At 42.1% G+C, this 22,085-nt stretch overlaps 1 protein-coding gene and 1 long non-coding RNA gene across 3 annotated transcripts in view; one reads left to right on the top strand and one right to left on the bottom strand.

The window, feature by feature from the left end:
- Positions 1–2,910: 2,910 nt before the first annotated feature.
- RCL1 (RNA terminal phosphate cyclase like 1) overlaps positions 2,911–22,085 on the top strand; it is a 31,142-nt gene continuing 11,967 nt past the window's right edge. Inside the window, exons 1-8 of the mRNA XM_042455190.1 lie at positions 2,911–3,114; positions 6,562–6,633; positions 8,921–9,096; positions 10,829–10,903; positions 13,642–13,766; positions 14,417–14,542; positions 16,205–16,361; positions 20,810–20,913. Coding sequence (XP_042311124.1) covers positions 2,979–3,114; positions 6,562–6,633; positions 8,921–9,096; positions 10,829–10,903; positions 13,642–13,766; positions 14,417–14,542; positions 16,205–16,361; positions 20,810–20,913 — 971 coding nt within the window. The 5' untranslated portion in view covers positions 2,911–2,978. The remainder of the gene's footprint in view (positions 3,115–6,561; positions 6,634–8,920; positions 9,097–10,828; positions 10,904–13,641; positions 13,767–14,416; positions 14,543–16,204; positions 16,362–20,809; positions 20,914–22,085) is intronic.
- On the bottom strand, positions 9,034–20,730 carry LOC121924089. 2 transcript variants are annotated; one of them, XR_006102521.1, is made up of 3 exons: positions 20,686–20,730; positions 11,732–11,816; positions 9,034–9,166 (listed from the first exon to the last, which is right to left on the bottom strand). It is a non-coding gene; the product is annotated as an uncharacterized LOC121924089 (long non-coding RNA). The 2 variants fall into 2 exon arrangements; XR_006102522.1 differs by lacking the exon at positions 20,686–20,730 and adding an exon at positions 15,097–15,216.

The raw sequence follows: 22,085 nt of genomic DNA, 5'->3' as shown, positions 1-22,085 counted from the left end.
TTCATTTCACAGAGTGTCTTTAAAGCTATGCTACATCTCTCTGAGAGGCAGAGGTTTGAGGGTTGGATGAGATAGAACTCTGGAGGCCAGGGTTGGATTCCCTGCTCAGCCATGGCTGGGGAGGTTTAGCCTGGAGAAGAGAAGGTTAAGAGGTGATATGATAGCCCTGTTTAAGTATTTGAAGGAGTGTCATATTGAGGAGGGAGCAAGCTTGTTTTCTGCTGCTCCAGAGAATAGGATCCAGAACAATGGATGCAAGGTACAGGAAAAGAGATTCCCCCTCAACATTTTGACAGTGGAACACACTCAACACTCCTTTGGAGGTCTAAAACATTCCCCTTTGTTACCTCTGAAAAAGATTATTTGCTACATTTCTCCACAGCAGACACCTGTCAAATGTACAGGGTCCCTTTGAAAAAGAAATGCAGACAATCCCCTGAAAGATGTGTTGAATAGAACTGGCATTGTAGGGATGCATGAAGATACTAAATGGTCAACTACTCCTTGACACAGAACATTAAAGAATCCTAAGAAAGCCTGCTTTGGCTAAAGAAACTTTTTCAGCAGCCTGCCAATGAAGCATGACATTCGATTAGCCTTACTCTGCTTTGATTAGGCCTTGAGATGTGATTCTCCACCTCTGGTCATTCTTGGTCATCATTAACAAAAATAAGACGCATGCCAAATGGCCCGTTCTGCTGGTTTCTTTCTCCTGTAGTGACACTAGATTGCAGTTTGGCAGATTTCTCAGCTGACCTTGCCATCAGTTATTTTTATTTAGTGTACTGGTTTGAGTGTTGGACCCTGCAGAACAGGGTTCAAATCTCAGCACAGCCATATCAACCCACTGGGTGACCTTGGGCAAGTCACATTCTCTCCGCCTCAAAGGATGGCAACGGCAAACCCCTTCTGAAGAAACCCCATGATAGGTTCCCCATAAGGCAGAAATAACTTGAAGGCACACACCACCACCACCACCAACAACAACAACAACAACATGGAGATATGCCCTTCAAATTATACATAAGAGCACTGCTGAAATGCCATATCCAGGGAAAACTGCAATTTCATTTCCTCTTTACTAGAAGAGAATGGGGGGACAGAAAAGTTTACTTCGGTTGGTACAAACAGAATTACAAGTCCAGACGTAGGTTGCACTCAAATAACTCAGCAGAGGGAGCAGAGAGGAAGGGGCAACCTTCCCAGTAGGTTCAGGCAAAAACAAACTGCTGCAGCCTCTCCTAGCTTGTGTCTTCTTCTTCATTAATATATTCTGCCATCTTGTTTTTTTTTAATATTATAACCTACGGTACATACAATAATGTATAAAAACTTTTACATAATATTCCAAATATATATATATATGGTATATCACATTAGTTATCCATTCTTTACTACCTTATCTAAATCTAATTCATATCAAACCATTTAATTTTAATTACAACAGTAATTTAACAAAAACACATAAAATTGTTATTAATACCTTCATTCTTCTTGCTGTCTTCTTTTCACCATACATTTTTCACAATTACACAAAGGTATAATACTATTAATTATTTTTCCCCACTCCCCCCCTCTCTTTTTTCATTTTCCCCCATTCCCCAAGTGCTCCCCATCACCAGAGCCTAGTATCTTCTTATTACTCTACCCTCCAAAATTGTAACTCTTATTGCGGAGGTAAAACACCTCCTTCTTTTACTAAAGCCTTTTGTGCAACTATTTTCCATATTGCCATCTTGATGTTGTTGTGTGCTTTCAAGTCGTTCTGACTTATGACAACTGAAGGTGAACCTAACACAGGGGTTTCTTGACATGTTTCTTCAGAGAGGGTTTGCCATTGCCATCTTGAGGATGGAGGAGTGTGACTTGCCCAAATGGGTTTCATGGCCAAGCAGGGATTTGAACCCTAGTCTCCAGAGTCCTCTCCCTGTGTTCAAACTACACAGAATAGAACACATAAATGAAACAATATTGTGTAGAACTGTAGCTCAGCAGACAGGGATCATCCCTAATATGGACAAGGCCCCGGATGCAGTTCCCGCTGGGACTGTTGGCTTAAGTACTTTTGAGCAGAGCAATGTGCAAACGTCCTCTTGCAACTATTTCCTCCATCTGTGAATATAATTTCATCAGATTTTGCACTGCCGCATCTCCCTGAACCCACCCAGCCTTGCCTCATTATGGAGACTAAGGCCTGTTACAGACTGCCAAAATAAAGCTGCTTGGGGTCTCTTTGGAGGTATGCTGTTTAAATGATGCATGCATCCTAAGAATCCGGAAGCTGCACCAAAGCTGCACTCCAGTGCTTAGGAATGGAGTGTGGCTTTGGCACAACCTCCAGACTCTTAGGACCCATGCATCATTTAAATAGCATACCTCCAAAGAGATTCAAAGCAGCTTTATTTTGGCAGTCTGTAACAGGCCCAAGTAAGGCAGGCCTGGTTCGTAACTGGATGAGAAACAGCAAAGAAGTATCAAGAAGAATCAATGTGAGGCTAGAAAAGAATCCAGCTTGAAACCTTAGAGAGCTGCTGCCAGTCTATTGGCAGATTACATGGAAGACAGGCCCATGAAAAGGATGGCGCCTGGTGAGATTTCTAATCTCTTTAGTCCTGCTCAAAATGGATGACAGGACCTGGGGCCAGCTCTCTAGTGGGATTTCTAAGCTTATTGTTCCTGCTCAAAATGGAGGACATTTGGGAATGGAGGGCATATACAGGGAAAATGAGGTCCCCTGGTGGCCCTGTCAGTCACAATGGCTCTCTCCTGGGGTTTCCAAGCTCTTTAGTCCTTCTCAAAATGGAGGAGCCAGAAAGGAGGCAGGCTGAGGCCTGGGGGCGTGGCCTGGAGGCCAAGGCGAACCTAGCCCCGCCCCCTGGCCCTTTGACCCAGCGGGGGCGTGGTCTCTCCCCTGGGCGTCGCACGTGGGCAGCAGCAGCAGCAGCAGCGCCTGCTCCTCTTTGCTGGCCTGGTGCAACATGGCTGAGGCTGCTGGCGCCGAGGGCTTCGCGGGCTGCAACTTCCTGCGGCAGAGGCTGGTGCTGGCCACCCTCAGCGGGCGCCCCGTCAAGATCCGCAGGATCCGGGCCAAGGAGGAGAGCCCCGGGCTCCGAGGTGGGTCTCTCCCTGGGCAGAGCAGCCTGGCTGGGAGGGTGTTTGGGCTCCATCCCCTCTGCTTGCCATCCTCAAGGCAAGCTCACACACACAGCCCTCCTAGAAGGAGCAAGTCCTGCCCCTGAGTCATAGGCTCAGGATGGAGGACATGGCCCAGGGCAAAGGGGGAAAGGCACTCCTAGAAAGAGCAAGTCCTACTCCTGAGTGGAGGACATGTGGAGGACATGGCCCAGTAAAAAGCGCTCTCTCTCTCTCTCACACACACTCCAGATCAAGCCCTGTTCCTGAGTCATATGCTCAGAATGGAGGACATTCAGGAAATGTGGAGGACATGGCCCAATAAAAAGCTCACACACCCCTCCCAGAAAGACTAAGTCCTGCTCCTGAGTCATATGCTCAGAATGGAGGACATACAGGAACTGTAGAGGACATGACCCAATGCAAAACTAAAAGCACTCCTGGAAGAGTCAAACCCTGTTCCTGAGTCATATGCTTAGAATGGAGGACATTCAAGAAATATGGAGGACATGGCCCAATGCAAACCTCACACTCCTAGAAGGATCAAGTCCTGCTCCTGAGTCATATGCTTAGAATGGAGGGCATTCAAGAAATATGGAGGGCATGACCAAATACAAAACTAAAAGCACTCATAGAAATGTAAATGCGTGCTTAGTCCTGCTTGGAATGGAGGACATTCAGAAATATGGAGGACATGACCCAATAAAAAGCTCACACACACTCCTAGAAAGGTCAAGTCCTGCTCCTGCGTCATATGTTCAGAGTGGAGGACCTTTGGGAATTGGAGGATACATCCTAGAAAAGGAGGACAGCTGGTCCTCCGAGGGATGGGGGCAGATGTCATAACTGCAAAAGAGGACAAGGCACTATAACATGTAGGATCTTCAAGAAAAATGGAGGGCATGATAAAATAAAGGGCTAAAAACATTTATAGAAATATAAATGTGCACTTCTTAATGATGCACAAAGTGGAGGACCTTTGGGAATTCCTCCTGGACAGAAAGTGGGAATGTAGGATGGGTCCTGGAAAAGGAGGACATCTGGTCACCCTGGGCAGTGGGAGGCTTGCAAGGGGAATGGAGGAGAGATTGGATTCCCCTCTGGAGGAGGAGGAGGCAAGGTAAAGGCTGCCTGGCACCTGGGCCTCTCTAGAGGAGACAAAGGAGGGCTTGCTGGGCAATGAAAGACTCCGGTTGGGTGGCTGCCTCTTCATCCAGGTGAGAACCATAACAAGGAGGTTCTGGGTGCAGATCTTCCCTGGGTAGAGCCTGACGTCCTTTGCAGATCCACTGCCTTTTGGTTGACACTTTGTAGAAGGAGCCCTGAGAAACTTCATCAGCCCTTCAGAGAAGTTGTTGTTGTTTTTGCTGCTCTCCAGTTGACTTTGACTCATGGCGACCCTGTGGATGAGGCATCTCCAAGACCTCCTGTCCTCCATTGCTATGCTCAGGTCCTGTATATTCAGGCCCTTGACCTCCCTGACTCAGTCTAGCCATCTGGCCTGAGGTCTTCCTCGCTTCCTTCTTTGTTGTGTTGTTGTGTACTTTCAAGTCATGAATAATAATAATAATAATAATAATAATTTGTTTTATTTATATACCGCTATGATCAAGTAAGCTAATTAGCAAGTAAGCTAATTTGCCCCCAACAGTCTGGGTATTCATTTTAGTGACCTTGGAAGGATGCAAGCCTGAGTCGAGCTTGGGCCCTTTTGCTGGTCTTGAACTCGCAACCTTGTGGTTTTGAGTGAATGGCTGCAGTACAGGCATTTAACCACTGCGCCACCAGGGCTCCATTAAGGAACATTCATTGTCTTTTTTAGGAGAGTTCTGAACTTCTGTTTGGTTCCCATCCATTTGTTGTGAATGTCCTACTTTTGGCAGCGGCCTGTCCTTCTTTGTGGGGAGGACACCTGGTCACCCTGGTGGGCAAGCAGTTTGAGGGCTGAACAACGGAATGAGTGTGTGTGTTGTGTCCCTTCAAGTTATTTCTGACTTATGGCAACACTAAGGTGAAGCTATCATGGGCTTTTCTTGGCAAGATTTATTCAGAAGATCGTACCCTGCTCCTCAGAGTCCAACACAAAGAGAGTCCTTACTCTTTGTAATGTAGCTACATGCAGGATTGCACCCTTGAGTTCATTGAGGGTTTTCTCCTATTTTCCTATGCTTCCTGCAATTGTAAAATAGAAATACATTTTATCCTCATGTCTATCTTAACTGTCAGTAGAGTTGCCAGGTTGACTATGAGACAGGGCATTTGTAGATTCAAAACACACTGCAGAAATACATCAAATTTGAGGCTGCTTTAACTGCCCTGGCTCAATGCTAGGGAATCGTGGGAACTGTAGTTTATTGTAACTGACAGAGAAGTTACATGTGTCACAAAAGTACAATTCCCACAATTACCTAGCATTGAGCCAGGGCAGGTAAAGTGGTCTCAAGCTGGATTATTTCTGCTGTGTGTTTTGGTCCGTAGTTAGCAGATTAGGGTTAGCAGAATGTGGATTAGGATGAGGAGCTGTAAAGTTTCATTCAGAAGAAATATTTCCTTCACACCCCAAGCCATTTTTTAGCTCATGCAGCCAGACTCCTTCTGCTCAACAAGACTGTTTATTGACTAGTGGAAAGTGTGATCAGTGGAATCCCTGAAACATAGTACCTTCAGTCTTATATTGCACAAGTCCCACTACAGGAATGGTAATGGATGTCCCATGTTCCGTCTCCCCACACTTTACACTGGCCAGTAAACAGTCATGTAGCAAGGAGGGCCTGCGTCAGCTAAAAGATGAGTTTAGTGGGGATGAGGGACTACAGTAGTTCTGCCTATTGACGATTAAAGCTGTTGGAACCCCATCTTGTGTTTAACTTGTTGTTGTTGATGATGTTGTAGTGTGCCTTCAAGTCATTTCTGACTTATGGCAACCCTAAGACAAACATGAAAGCCAGTGTGGCATAGCAACTTGAGTGTTGGAGTACAACCCTGGAGACCTGGGTTTGATTCTCAGCTCAGCCATGAAACCCACCGGGTGATAAGAAGGCCCCTTGAAAGGTTCCCTTTAGGGTTGCCATAAGTCAGAAACAATTTGTAGGCACACAACAGCAAAGGCAAACCTATTTTCTTGACCTAATTTGTTCAGAAGGGGGTTGCCCTTGCCATTCTTTGAGGCTGAACAAGTGTAACTTGCCCAATGGGTTTCAGTGGCTGAGCAAGGTTTCAAACCCTGGTCTCCCAGTACTGCACCAGACTGGATACTGGTTCAGACTGCCAGCCCTAATTTCAGTGTTCACAAAATGTTAGGAGAATTAAATTATCAATTTGATTAGAGCAGTACAGTGCTTTTGTTAGTTTTCATGAAAGTATCTGTAAAGGTTCTTGGAATATCTGCTGGATGCTTAGAATCTAATGTGCATTATGTTTCTCTGACAGATTTTGAAGCTAACTTTATAAGGCTGATCGACAAAATAACCAATGGGTCTCGGATTGAAATAAACCAAACAGGTAAATCTCTTTATCATCTGTCTAGTGATCATTGTGCCTGGTGTTTTACAGCATGCAACAGAGTAAGGTCTCTGCACCAATAAGTTTATAATTTGACATGGGGAACAAAGGGGGAGGACAGAGAAGTGAAAATAGAGAAAAGTGACTGGGTCGTGCGTGTTTAAAAATTGTTATAGGCTTAATTACATTTCAAAATTTGCTTATCTTCATGTAGTCTTTCTTTGCTGCTGATGACACATTTGCTGAAAATTATTAAACCTGATCAGTGCCAAAGACAGGAAGAATCTGAGTTGCTCTCTTGCATGATTCTGTAATTGTCTTTTCCATTTTTATCAGGCATGGCTAGGATGGATAACCAGCACATATAACCCATGTCCAGGAGTTTGCCTGAAAGCATAGAGATCTAAATGGGTTCTGAGGACATCGGAATTCATGGAGATCCAACTTCCTTTCTGTTCCCATGCACCCTGCTGTGATACAGGGTGCACTTTAGTGAATAGAATTACAGAGATCCCATTATCAGGAACCCAAATTTAGAGAGTGGGACTACTGTGTGCACGCATGTTTCCACCATCCATTTAGCCCCACATATTCAGACATAATCTTGAACTGGATTATAGGCAAAGGGAGTTAGTACTTGAAAGACAAGCAAATAATTAGAGAGACTGATAGGATTTACAAAGTTTTTCTCGGATATGTTCAGAAGAGCTTGTCTGGTAAGGGTGGGGGAGTCACATTAACTGAAGTTGTTGTGTTTTTCGAAACAGATTCATCCAGTTTGTAGACTTTTACAAAAACACATACATATCTTTTAGTTCGAAAAGGAAATCAAGAGCATCACTTCTATTCTTCCCCACCTTCAAATGGTATGGGAGTAAATTTGTAGTTGCAGGCCTTGTTTCTGACTTATGATGACCCTAAGGTGACCCTGTCACAGGACTTTCTTGGCAAGGTTTTTTTGCAGAACAGGTTTGCCATTGTCTGCTTTTCAGGCTGCGAGAGTGCAACTTGCCCAAGGTCACCCAGTGGGCTTCCATGACTGAGCAGGGATTTGAACCCTGGTGTCCCAGAATCCTAGTCCAGCACTGAAAGCACCACACTATACTGGAAGTAAATTCACAGAGCAACAACAAAAATCATATATTTGAAAAATGAACACAAACTTACATTAGCAATTGGGAAATACGGAGATATATGTTTTTTAAGAAAATATAGACAAAGATGCCTTGATAACAAAAAGTGCCTTACCAAAATACAGCCATATCTCTTGTGCTGAGAGGGGAGAAAAAAATCTTAGAATCTGATACAGAACTTTAAAGGCAGCAAAATGAAAAATAATTTTTACATCCCCGCTGTCTTTTTTCTAAGCACTCTCTACTGGCTTCTCATAGTGGCACATATTTGTTGATGCGTGTGGAGTATATCGTAATGCCTCTGAGTATCTTAGCTGGATTTCATTAGCCCTGTTTTCAGGCTATGGTGAAGAGTTCTCTGGAACTTTCCCTACCCCATCCTCCACCAATGCAGCAGCTTGGGAACAAGAAAATGTTTTACATCTGAATAGATAACAATAGTTGCATAAAATGCTTGCTGAAAGTAGTAAAAATAACCAAGTTGACCTCTAAATACTGTTAAGTTTCTCACAGAACAAAATGCTGCTTTATTGGATGATCTATGACTTTGGAGATCAGAGTTCAATTCTTCACTGGCCATGGAATCCCACTTGGGCAAGTCACACACTCTTAGCCCCAGAAAACCCCATGATAGTGTTGCCTTAGGTCACCATAAGTCAAAAACAACTTGAAATCACACAACAACAACAACTAGTACACAGCGGTGAAATTATCTTTTTGTAAAATGCAACTCCAAAAATCTCTAAAGCATTATAACAAGTGGTTATCTCTGGACTGGTCAGTAATGAACTGCAGTTTCCTTTATAGAGCATAGAATAGTTTTATGGGTCCATAGAAAATTATTTTCATGAGAGTGACAGCCTGGAAGGTGAACAAACTAAAATTTCTGCTTCAGTATAATGGTCCTAATCCTTATTGCTTCCCACTCCTGTAGAGAACTTGGAAAGGTTACTTTGTTGGAGGTACAGCTACCAGAATCCCCTAGACAGCATGATGGTATTGCTTATACTAGAAGGAGTGGGTTCTGAGAGTGATAGTCCAAAAAAGTAATTTTTCCAGGCTGCGCATCAAATGCTAGGCAAAGCCTAATTTCTGTTAATATTACTGGTGCAAAAAAAAAGGTGTATTGATAATCTTTCTTTTGTTTTCAAAAGGAACATCTTTATACTATCAGCCTGGGCTCCTCTATGGAGGTTCATTGGAACATGATTGCAGCCTCAATCGCAGTATTGGATATTATTTGGAAAGTCTTCTCTGCTTAGCACCATTCATGAAACACCCATTAAGAATTGTTCTCCGTGGCATAACCAACGATCAGGTAGATCCTTCGGTAAGTTGCAAAGCTTCAGGTACCAAAATGATGCTCTTACTCCTGCCTTCCTTCTGTCACAGTATAGTGCCTAAAATGCAGAGAGAGAATTTAAAAAGGGTCATTGTTCATTGTTTGGGTGTGTTTGTTGTTTGGTGATGGGGGGGATGAAGGCTGCACTAGGGGTCTTATATGGTTATGAGCACAGTTCCCACACGTGATGTAAAGAGTTAATAGCACATCCCTCTGTAGTTTAAAGGCATCTGATAACGTTTCTCTTGTGTGATACCATTATTCCCCTCAAAATATTATATCGCCTGCCCTCATAACTATCACAGTTTGAGAGGGCCAGTCCTGATTAATCTTGGTCATCTCGCTTTTTCAGCTGCTTTTAAAATGTCTCAGTTTCCTTCTCCTCCTCTCACTTTCCCCCTTTGTCCTTAGCTTACTTAAGCTGCTGCAAACTAAGTTCAAAGTGCAAAAGTACAGTACTTCCATTCAGTTTACTCAACAGGGGTAAAGGGGGAACCAGAATCTTTCCCTTCCCAATAGGCTCAGGCAAAAAGCAAGCTGCTGCAGCCTATCCTACCTTGTATGTCCTTTCCTGTTAATAACTTTTGCCACCTCAAGCAAACTGTGATATTGCTTGGCCACATGTGTCCCTGTTTCCATCTGAGAAATGGAGATTATGGTATCATCATCATGGTCATGTTTATAACCTGCCATTTCCCAGACACTGAATCTCTTTTTTTTTGAGCAGCTAAGTGAAAGATAAGGTGCTTAGAAAGACAAATATTCTCTTTGTAATAAGTCAAACTACTGGTCCATAAGCTCAATATAGCCTAGAGTGATTAGCAGAAGCTCTCTAGGTTTTTTGATGTGGATTTTTTCCAGCCCACCCTGGCAATGCAATGGATTGAACCTGATACATTATTTTGTAAAACAGGCACTCTGATGCCAATTCCAAGGCAAACTAGGACATTTTAGATACCTGAGGCAGAACAGGGAATGGCATCCCCTTCTTGCAATGTCAAGACAAATAGTACCTTCGGCCTGTTACATTATTTGGACACTTGGGACCTAAATAAATCACAAGTGCCTCAACCCTTTCCCAGCAGTAAAATAATCATCATCCATCATCATCATCAGTTGTTATTTCATGACACCCAAAATCTGACATATCTGACTGTTGGTAGGACTGGCCTCTTATGTGTAACATTTGATGTGGGAGGCATAAAATAGGCAGATATGTAGATGAATATGTTTTCATGGTAGGATTGTTAGACAAGTCTTGCTGGGTCATCATTTTAAAACTACCAAGAAGCATGGCCAGCGAGTGTAACTCAGGGGAGAATTAGTTCAGCACTCTCCTTTAGTAGCTTGCACTAGATTAAATGAAGGCACAGAGCATATACAGGAAGAAAAAAGGCATTTGAAGGGAAAGCTCTGCTTTTTATAGAACTATTTAATCGATGGACCAGAAGCACTGCTATAAAACTTGTCCACAGAGGTCCAAAACACACTGCAGAAATAATCCATTTTGAGAATTCTTTAACTGCCTTGGCTCAATGCTAGAGAATCCTGGGAACTGTAGGGTAGCAGTGGCTAACCAGAATGAACTTCTGAATGTATAGGTACACAAATACTACTGGCATCCTCTTCTTCTCCTCCTCCTGTTGTTGTTAAAAACTTACAAAAAGTGAAATTTAAATTGAATTAAATTAAAGATGCTTTCTCATGGAATATGTTTAAGGTGGATGTTCTTAAGACAACGGCTATACCTTTATTGAAAAGATTTGGAATTGATGGCGAAGAATTGGAACTGAAGGTAAGAGCTTAATTTCTGTGCATTACATTTTCTCCAACATAGAAGAGTAAAAAGAATGCATAATCAAACTAAGAGAAATATTTAACGTATCACTCATTTAATCTGTTATGTTCAGCCTGTGGGGGTTGAGGGGGGAAAAGGGTGAAATTTTTACATTTTTCTCTGCTGCTATTTGCTCTTTCTTGGTGGGGGTCTTTTATTATTTTCTCTCTCATACTAGTCAAGGTGGTATTTTAAGTAAATTAATTTTAAATAAATGGTTGTTATTGAGTATTTTTATGCATGTATTGACGGGATTGTATATCACCCAAGAACACAGTCCCCTGGTTAATTTGCAACAAATAACATAATTAAAGTGCAGTCACAAAACCAACAATACCATAAAACTAACCTAAGCATTTCAGAAGGAGTAAGTAAAACAATATAACAAGATGCACCACATCAGAGAAAATATACAGTATGTCTAAAATTCAATGGATTAAAAAGTGTACAGATACACAGATACTAAAAATTTGGGAAATTATAAGGGTGGCATATGTGGAAAGTGGCGAGCAAGCCTCCTCTTTGGAGAGAGCATTTCATAACCAGGGTGCCACTCTTGAGAAGGCTCTTTCTCCAGTAGCCACTTGTCACACTTTATTTGTCAGGAGTATACAGAAAAGAATCACTGAAAATGATTTTAGGGTCCGGATAGTTACCTATGGGAGGAATTGATTTGTCATATTGTGGAAGGTAATCAGAGGTAGCTAAACAGTGATTTGACAAATTCATTGAGGATTTGTCAACCTGTGGTTATCAACATAACACTACACAACAACCTTCTCATACCTGGCACACTCCATGTTGGATTACAACTCCTGTTGCCCCCATGTTGAGTCTAGCTGGAAATGATACAATATGGAGCCCAGCCTGCCTGAAGGACAAAAGAGTTGAGAAGTGTGCTGTAGTAAACATTTTTTCCACATCACATAACTAACATAAATATGAATAAGGGCACCAAACAGTGGAACTCAATAAACAGTGCAGCCAGATGTCCTGTGATCAGGAAAATCTTCCCTTCCTGATCTAGACCCCCCCCCCCAAATATGATTATTAGAAGGATTTGGTAATTTTTCTCCCATTCTCTTGTGACGCTTATATTCTTCAGACTTGTACCTGTAATACACTTCCTGTTTTCTCCATGTGAAGTCATTATCACAAGTGACTGCTTTGTGTGGATTGTGAAGCCTGTCAATATTGTTTGTTTTATGAAGGAACTGAACTCTGAAAATGACCTTTTACCTTGCTGCCTCTATTTTCTCAAAAGATCTTGTCTAGATCAGGATCAGGACCCTTAGCAGGGTCAGCCCTGGTTAGTACTTGGATGGGAGACTGTCAATTAATACCTGTGCTGTAAGCTATGTAGCCTCATTCCCACTATAAAATAATCTGGTTTTTGAGTTGAATTGATGAAGCGATTTAGTGCCAAATAGATGTTCACACTATTCGAGCAGCAATTGAACCTTACCCATTTCAATTTAATCCACTTCGCATTCACATTAATCAATAAATCGATTCAACATGGAATTGTGTCACAGGCCTGATTGTGCCAAAGAAAACCGATTCTGATCCATGGCTCGTTCACACTAGTGCTGAATCAATTAATTGCAAATGACGCGAGTAATTCAGCATATCTGGAAGAAGCACTCGAAATGAGTTTAGAGCTGGGGGGCCCTTCACAAACCGTGTCAGGTAATCGGCACAAGTGAGAACAAGGGCCATTTAAACCGGTTCAGATCCACTTGCAAACCAGTTTATTATGTAGTGGGAATGAGGTCTGTATTTCAGGAGAAAGGATTGCAAAACCACCTCTGAGTATTTTTTGCCTAAGAAAACCCTATATAATTAATGGGGTCCTCTTATGTCGACAGGTGACTTGAAGACAAATACACACAATAGTAGCTTATTTAATTAGTCTTGAATGGGTCTGATTTTTGTAGATTCCCCTGTTAACATTTTTGTATACAACATGAGTACAGGAATGTGTAACTATAATCCTTGAGGTTTCCTTTGTTTTGTTTTGGAGTTGTTGTTTTTAATATAGCTCCCAGTGGTTTGAATTTTGGTCTATGACTCTGGAGACCAAGGTTTGATTCCCAGCTTGACCATGAAACCCACTGGGTAACCTTGGCAAGTCACATATTCCCAGCGTCAGTAGACGGCAATGGCAAACCTCCTTTTAACAAATCCTGCCAAGAAAGCACCATCATAGGGTCACCTTTGGGTCACTCTAAGTTGGAAATGAAAATGACTTGAAGGCACACAACAACAACAACCCTCACCACTAGCTATTCTGGCTAGGATTGATGAGAATTGTGGACCAAAAACATCTGTAGAGCCATAGTTGCCTGCTTACAGTATATACATAGTTCCATAATCATGAGAGAAAGAAATATTGTAGGTAGAGAATGACTGTGATAGGTAGTGGTTGTGAAGATGGACGTTTTCTTACATGCTAGTCCACACTAGTGTTCAGCCTGTGTGTTTTTGTTACATGTTCTTACATTAGGAGTCCATTGCCAAGGAACAGTATTTCCCATAATGTGCTGTATGAATCCTAGTGAATAATTGGATCCTGAGATACTTGTTGCTTTGGATGGACCTTGTTTCTCTCTATTTTGGTTCCAAGTGGAACCAATAACTCAGTTGAATAGAAAATCAAGGACTGCTTCTTAATTTAAATTCTTCACTGTTTTCAGATCACAAGGAGGGGTATGCCCCCCAAAGGAGGAGGGGAGGTGATATTCAGTTGTCCCATTAGGAAGGCATTAAAGCCTATTCAGTACATTGACCCTGGGAAAATTAAACGTATTCGAGGTATGGCGTATCCTTTCTTCTGTGTTCGTTGATGGAAATCAACTTCTGAAATAGGGCGTGGAAATCCATAAAATAAATGATTATCAAATAAAAATTACAGTTAGCTGTGGTGCAACTTCTTCACCACCGCCAGTTCTTAATGTCCGAGCAATTTGTTGAAAGATGAACTTTTTTTTTTCATGTTTTACCATTGGGTGGCAATGTAAATGATAAACTCTTGGCTTCTTCTCAAGTCCCATTTTTATTTTAAAAGAAAATCACCAATAGATTGGACTGTTAGCCTCCCCACCCCTGCCACCTCTTTTTGATTGAAATCTAAAAGAATGTGTCATATGGAAACTTAAACATATCTGTGTGTTGTTTTTTTCTGCACAGTGCGTACATAAATTAAAGCTTCTGCTTTACAGATGAGACAAAACAAGTTGTCTCACCATGGATGTGAGTAGTGCAGGAAGGAATGTGTTAAGATGGAGTACACTCAGCATTCTTTCATCCATGTTATAGATCAGACTCATGACTGGTTTTTATATTTCCTCTATTTCCCCTTCTTAGTAGAGCTATAAAGTGTAACCCAAAGTTTAAATATCTTCTGTATATTGGTTTTTTGCTTATTTAAAAGTGCTCATGAAAGAGATTTCTTAACTTCATAAAAACCAGCTATTCGGTCAGAGTGTCACCTCAGATAGCAAACCGAATTGTGGATTCTGCAAGGAGCATCCTGAATAAATTCCTGCCAGATATTTACATTCACACTGACCATATGAAAGGAACCAGCTCTGGAAAGTAAGTTATCAGACAATACTTTGGTAAGATAAGTATTTGTAGTGTACTAACTTCATGTTCCATAGAAGGGGAAGCAGATAGATTGAAATTACCAAAATACTATATAGTAGTATTCAACAGTACATAACTCTTCTAAGCACTGTTGAATGTGCGTAAGCCCAGTAATCTTTGCAACAGCCCTGGAAGGCAGGTGGGGAACTGGGGCTGTCTAAATGTTAGACTTTAGCTTCCATCTGCCCCATACAGTGGTCAAGGATGATGGAAGATCATAGAATCATAAACTTGGAAGGTACCCCAAGAGTTATCTAGTCCAACTCCCTTCCAGTGCAGAAATATACAGCGAAAGCATTCCTAATGGCTGGCTATCTAGCCTCTGTTTAAAACATTTTTATGAAGGAGACATAGTTTGTTCCGTTTTTACACAGCTCTTAATTCAAAAACATCTGCAGGTCTACCACCTCCCCTGCCAGTATGCTTTTGTTGCAGGTGAGGTATTCATGAATCTCTAGGAGCAATGGCTTTGTAAAAGTCAAACTGCTGGGCTATGAACTCACTTTGCCAGCATGCACTCATAGCTTAATGCAATCTGGAGCCCTGGGAAGCAGCTGCCAGTTCTCATTGACAGTACAGTATTGGGCTGGATGGATCGAGAAGAGGTCTTTCAGTCATCTGTTACCTAATACTCTGACCCTGCATGTTCCTTGTTGGAGTGTGTGTGATAAAGACAGGGCCTCAGGTCACATGCTCTGCATTCAGAAAGAGTTCATGCTTTGCCTGTAAAGGTTTCTGATGTCCCTTTATAAAAGGATCAGGTAAGTGATGATGGAAAATACTTATGTTGGAGAGTCAATGGCCCCATACAGACAGGCCAAAATAAAGTTGCTTCAGGTCACTTTGGAGGTATGCTGTTTAAATGATGCATATGTATAAGAGCCCAGAAGCCGCTCCAAAGCCATGATACAGTACTAAGGACTGGAGTGCAGCTTTGGTGCAACCTCTGGACTCTTAGTACGCATGCATCATTTAAACAGCATACATCCAAAGTGACCCGAAGCAGCTTTATTTTGGCCTGTCTGTATGGGGCCATAGATAGATGATGATATTGTGTCTGATGAGGTCAGATCCCTGGAGCTGCCAGTCAGGTAAAAACAGTAGTTGATTCAAAACAAGGAAGATTGCTGGTCTTAGAAGCCTCTAGAAGTAGCACTTCTTCTGTAACGCAAGCTACAGGATTTTGCATCAGTGTAAGGATGCTCTTCTAGAGGGCAGGGTTTAAACCTGGAAGTGAACTTCTGATTTGGGAGCAGGAGGGTGCAACAATACTTTTTCAGAAGGGATGCAGTATGTAATAGATCCAGAGCATGGTGGAACAAATTCATTTCTAATCCAACTGAAATTAACTTAGGTTAGATGGATAAATAGTCTGTCTTAGTACAAGATGGCTTCCTCTGTTCCTTGATGCAAAGAAAGATTTTCTAGATCCAGTTTGATAAGAATAAGGGCAAATGTTCAGGGCTAATCATTTTATATCCACATTTTAATTTTACAGCAAAATTTGGTTGAAGCAGCTTCTAACAGAGAAAAACTTTACAGGAGAGCTTTAATTAAAAACACACACAACAACAACAATGTGCCAATACTTTTGCACACTTTTTTTTCCAGGTCTCCAGGGTTTGGACTTTCTCTTGTAGCAGAGACAACAAATGGAACATTTCTTAGTGCTGAGCTGGCCTCTAACCCTCAGGGACAGGGCACAGCTGTACTCCCAGAAGATCTTGGTTCAAACTGTGCAAAGCTGCTACTTGAAGAAATTTACAGAGTAAGTGAATAGTTTAATTCCCAAAGCATGCAGCCCTGTTAGTCTGTTGCAAAGAAAATAAAGGAATTGTTTGACACACTTAATAGATTTATTATAGTATGCATCATGAACAAGAGTCCACTTTCTCAGATTCATGGAGTAGTAGGTTGGTTTTAGTGTCTCTTAAGAACAAGGGTATACAGTTATGGCCCTCCTGATGTTTTTAAACTGCAACTCCCACAATACTTTCCCCTTGGCTATGCTAGTTAGGACTTATGGAAGTTATAGGGCAGAAATGTAAAGGGTCTCAGTTACCCACTTTTGCCATAGGAAAAAACACAAGAGTACCTCACCATAGTGCGCCCTTGCCTTATGCGGGGGATCTGTTCTGTTCTGCCCCCTGTGTAAGGCAAATTCCATGTATGCTCGAGCTCCATTGAAAACATGCTGAAAGCCACATATAGTGCACCTGCGTATGATGGGGGCATGCTGTATTTGATTTCTCAACACGTGTTTCAGTATGTTTTTTCTTATCTATTTTACATTGTTACATGTTGTACTCCTTATTCCATAAATCGATGGGAAACTTGTGGCCCTCTCACTGTTATTGCACTGCAGCTCCCATCAGGCCTAGCCAGCCTAACCAGTGGTGAGGATTGATGGAATCTGTGATCCAGTAACAGCTGAAGGGCCACAAATTCTCTACTCCTGCCATAGATGGTAAATGTGAAGCTAAATTGTGTGTAATCTATTTTTCCCTAATGAAGCAAATAATCTTGGCCAAAAATATGACTTTTGTTTAGTAGGCAATTGGAACAAGTATGTCATTTTAAAAGCCTTGCCTGCTTAATTAGGAGATAGTAGTGGAAGGTTACGGGTAGAAGCATTGTTTTGTGTCTGCTGCCGATGCACCCTCAGTAAATGGGCTGCTGATCCATTAGTGGTTAAATTGAGTCACTGGACACCATGCTGTCTATATTACTTCCTAATGAAAGCTGAAGAAACAGATGGGCCTTATCCATGTCAACCTAATGGGCTGCAAGGCTCAGAATGGAATTGGAAAGCCAGAGCGAATTTCTTTGCATACTTGCCTGATTGCTTCTAAGGTCAAGAAAATACATGTTAAAGGTCAGAATGGCTGGTGCTGCAGGATGGCATCTGTCTGACTCTTAGCATGTGATATGTGTCTGAACAACCAGTTTTTGCTAACTTAGGGCCTGTACAGATGAGGGGAAAGGAGCGGACAGAGGCTGCCCCTTTCTCCCCCAAATTGTGGCTGTGGCAACCAAATGGCGCGGCAACAATACGCCATGAAAAAGCAGCTATGAAACATGGTTTTCTCTGCCGCTACCGAGGTGCCATTAGTGCCCTGGCGCAGCACTGTAATGTCCCTTGTGCACCATGCCATTTGGATGCAGCACACGAGGCAAGTCATTGGCGTGCATGCCGTCTGAATGCATGCACGGCAAGATAGTGCCTGGACTGCACGGTAGGGCTCGGGAGTGTGCAGACGCTCCGCTGTCCCAGCCCTGTCAGAAAACTCAAAGTAGTGAAATCACCAGTGCAAACTAGTGGTGCTTTCTTCAAAAGTACATTCATGTCTGCTTGTCTGTAGAGAACAAGATATACATCAGAAGTGAGATCTAATAGTAATGCAATGGCTGTGAGGCACAGAATTGAAGTGGTTGCTGTAGAGTGCAGAAGCTTGAGTTTTACGCTTTGAAAAGTTGCTCTTCAGACCACAACTCTCAGACTGTCTTCACCAGTATGACCACTGGTCACACCAGCTAGGGAATTTTTAGAGCTGTATTTCAAACAAAGCCCACTGGCCATTCTGGCTGCAGGATCTGGGGTCTGCAGTGTTCAAAAATGTCAGATATTTTCTAGTTCCTGAAATCTCTGCTATCACTTGAGTCCTCTTCAGCTGAAAACATAGTCACACACAAGAAGACTCATTTCATAATGAAGGGATAGAGAGATCTTAAAGTCTCTGGGGGGGGGGGGGGAGAAGCTCTTACAAATTTTCTGCAACTGGGACAAACCATGAAACATTGAAAGGCTGGCATGAATTCATTTCACTTGCTAGGTGTGTAATGTCCAACATATGACCATCTTCAGAGAAGCTGTTTTTTGCTTTCCCAGTAGCAAAATGATGATTAAACATGAGAGTGGTGCAAGGCTCTTCCTGCAATTTGATACACCCCTCCGTTAGCCAGAGGGCAGCTTCTTACACAATACATGGCCAAGTGGTCGCTGCTTCAAGCACATCCATAAAGAGATAAGCTTGTTGTTATCCACCCTTGAGTCAGTCTTGACCCTGTAGATGAGACATCTCCAAGACTCCCTGACCTCCACTGCTCAACTCAGTTCCTGCAAATTCATACCTGTGACCTCTTACATAGAGTCCATCCATCTAGCATGCAGTATTCCTCTTTCCGCTTCCCTCCACCTTTCCTAGCATCATTGTTTTTTCCAATAAGTAATCTGATCTATTTTTTGATACAATTACTAGCTTGATAGATGAAGGGAATGCCGTAGATAGAGTATATTTTGATTTCAGTAAGGCCTTTCACAAGGTTCCCCATGACATTCTTGCAAACAAGCTGGTAAAATGTGAGCTTGACAAAGTAACTGTTACATGGATTTGTAATTAGTTGACTGGCCAAACTCAAAGGGTGCTCAACAATGGCTCCTTTTCATCCTGGAGAGAAGTGACCAGTAGGGTGCCACAGGGTTCTGTCCCAAGCCCAGTTCTATTCAACATCTTTATCAATGACCTGGATGACAGAATTGGGGACATAGTTATCAAATTTGCAGATGACACCAAATTAGGAGGAATAGCTAATACCCCTGAAGACAGGATCAAAATGCAAAATGACTTGAATAGACTAGAAAGCTGGGCCAAAGCTAACAAAATGAAATTCAATACGAAGAAATGCAAGGTACTGCACTTAGGGTGGAAAAAGAAAATTCATAGATATAGGATGAGGGACACCTGGCTGAAGGAGACTACATGTGAAAGGGATCTAGGAGTCCAAGTAGACCACAAGTTGAACATGAGTCAACAGTATGATGCGGCAGCTAAAAAGGCCAATGCGATTTTAGGCTGCATCAATAGAAGTATAGTGTCTAGATCAAGGGGAGTAATAATGCCATTCTATTCTGCTTTGGTCAGGCCCCACCTGGAATACTGTGTCCAGTTCTGGGCATCATAATTCAAAAAGGACATTGATAAACTGGACCGTGTTCAAAGGAGGGCAACTAAAATGGTGAAGGGTCTTGAAACCATGCCCTATGAGGAACGCCTTAAGGAGTTGGGGATGTTTAGTGTGGAGAAGAGAAGGTTAAGAGGTGATATGATAGCCCTGTTTAAATACTTGAAGGAGTGTCGTATTGAGGAGGGAGCAAGCTTGTTTTCTGCTGCTCCAGAGAACAGGACCCGGAACAATGGATGCAAGCTCCAGGAAAAGAGATTCCACCTCAACATTAGGAGGAACGTCCTGACAGTAAGGGCTGTTCGACAGTGGAACACACTCCTTTGGAGAGTGGTGGAGTCTCTCTCCTTGGAGGTGTTTAAACAGAGGCTGGATGGCCATCTGTCGGGGATGCTTTGATTGAGAGGTCCTGCATGGCAGAATGGGGTTGGACTGGATGGCCCTTGTGGTCTCTTCCAACTCTATGATTCTATGTCTTCTCATGATGTGGCCAAAGTACAATAGCCTTAGTTTAGTCATCTTGGCTTTCAGAGAGATTTTTAATTTGACTTCTTGGCTGTCTCAGCACTCTTTTCCAGCACCACGTTTCAAATGAATTGATTTTCGTCCTATGCACTTTCTTAACTATCCAGATCGCGCATCCATACATGGTAATAGGGAATACAATGGCTTGTATGATCCAAAGTCTGTGCTCAGTTGTATATCTTTACATTTTGGGATCTTTTCTAGTTCTTTCATAGCTTCCCTCCCCATTCTTAGTCTTCTGATTTCTTGACTGCAGTCCTCATTCTGACCAATGTTTGATCCTATGTATGAGAACTCTTTTACTATTACCATTTCCTCATTGTCCAGGTTGAATTTGTGTAAAATCTTTGTGTTCATAAGTACAGGCCAAGTTGTCTCCATGAGACAGTTTGTGTTGTCATTACTGCACCCTTATCAGCCCCTTCCATTATGGGGGTTTGGGATGATGCCTTTGAAATTTGTAACTGGAAGGTGATTCACACAAACAGTTCAGTTCACCAAATGATTGGATTTCAGGCAGGAATTAGAAACAAACAGATGGGTCCTGCTAATAATTTCAAACTTTTTTCTACTTTGTTAAAATGGTTACAGAATTAATGTTTTACCTTTTGACCCTTGAAATGCAGAGTGCCATTGTCCTGTGGTTTTCCCTCCCCTTCCGTATTCCCCTTTCTGCCCGTATTTTCTGGTTAGTACAAAGCTTAATTATTAAAGTGTTTGCATTTGCAGGGAGGCTGTGTGGATTCAGCAAACCAAAGCCTTGTCCTGCTCCTCATGACCCTTGGACAGCAGGATGTTTCCAAAGTCCTGTTAGGACCGCTGTCACCATACACGTAAGTTCTCCCCCCTTTTGAAAATTTTATTACCCAGTCCTATTCAGTTTTTGCTAACTGTACTAAATAATAGTTTTTCTCCTAGCGTTGAGTACTTAATTTGTAGCTGCTGAAGGAGCAACTTGTACTTCTTCTTTTTTAAATATATATGATGCCACACACTGGTTTTACTTAAGCCAATGACTTTCTTACTCTTGGTTAATTCACAAGGCCAGAGAAATTAAATTTGTAGTGACAGATCTTACACACATACACACACATGAAGAGAGAGTTTGCTATAGCCTCTTGCAGTTCCTCATAGTTAAGGCATAGAGCAGCAGTCATTTTGGAAAGATATGTTAAAACATGCTCTAATATGTTCTGTGATCCTTTAGGGGAAACTATCAGGGACCATTGACAATTTGTGTGCAGAGATGAAAGGAGAGAGAAGGTGTGTGTGTGTGTGTGTGTGTGTGTTTTATACTTAAGCAGGTGGCGCACCTATAAGAAGGAAAACTCTTTCTCTTTGAGTTGTGGGTTTGAATATTAGATATGACTCTTGCTTTCTTTGTATGTGGCTTGTTACTTCTGGGGAAGAAATGGTTGGCTTTGTTTTGAGGATTCTTTACATTTCGAGGATTCTTCTGCCAGGTGGTATACTCATTTATTTGGGAATAATATTAAAACAACTAGACTGTGAACTGTCCTTTTTCGGTTATCATGGTACCAGTGCTGTATATCTGAAAGGTACAGTACTGTGATAACTGAAGAATGATGGTGCCATCACAATGAGATGGGATGTACTGGAAAACTACTGTTGAACATTGGTCTCTGACTTTAGAAGTGAGAGGTGATAGGATCTCATAATATACTGGAAGGGGCAAAGCCTGTGTGGCATACTGGTACATGGTAATTCAGTGATGTGGACTTCATTAGACAGGTGATAAGCCTATAAAGGGTAAAATCCATTGGAGTATTGTGGTCCTACTGTGGTCGCTGAAAGGGATGAATGGAGTAGCTGATTCATGATGGTTGTGAGTTTTAATTGCAAAATTTTCAAGAGGGATGATAGGATAGGAGCCAGGTGTATATGTGTGAAAGTGGTATAGTGTTTTGTATGTATGTGCAAGAACTGGACAAGGAAATAGGGTTGTAGCTGAGGGCAGAGGTGGGGGGATTTTGCCCTCACCACA

This window comes from Sceloporus undulatus, chromosome 2 (genome assembly GCF_019175285.1).
Source record: "Sceloporus undulatus isolate JIND9_A2432 ecotype Alabama chromosome 2, SceUnd_v1.1, whole genome shotgun sequence".
Lineage (NCBI taxonomy): Eukaryota > Metazoa > Chordata > Lepidosauria > Squamata > Phrynosomatidae > Sceloporus > Sceloporus undulatus.
This window is presented reverse-complemented; position numbering and strand designations above follow the sequence as displayed.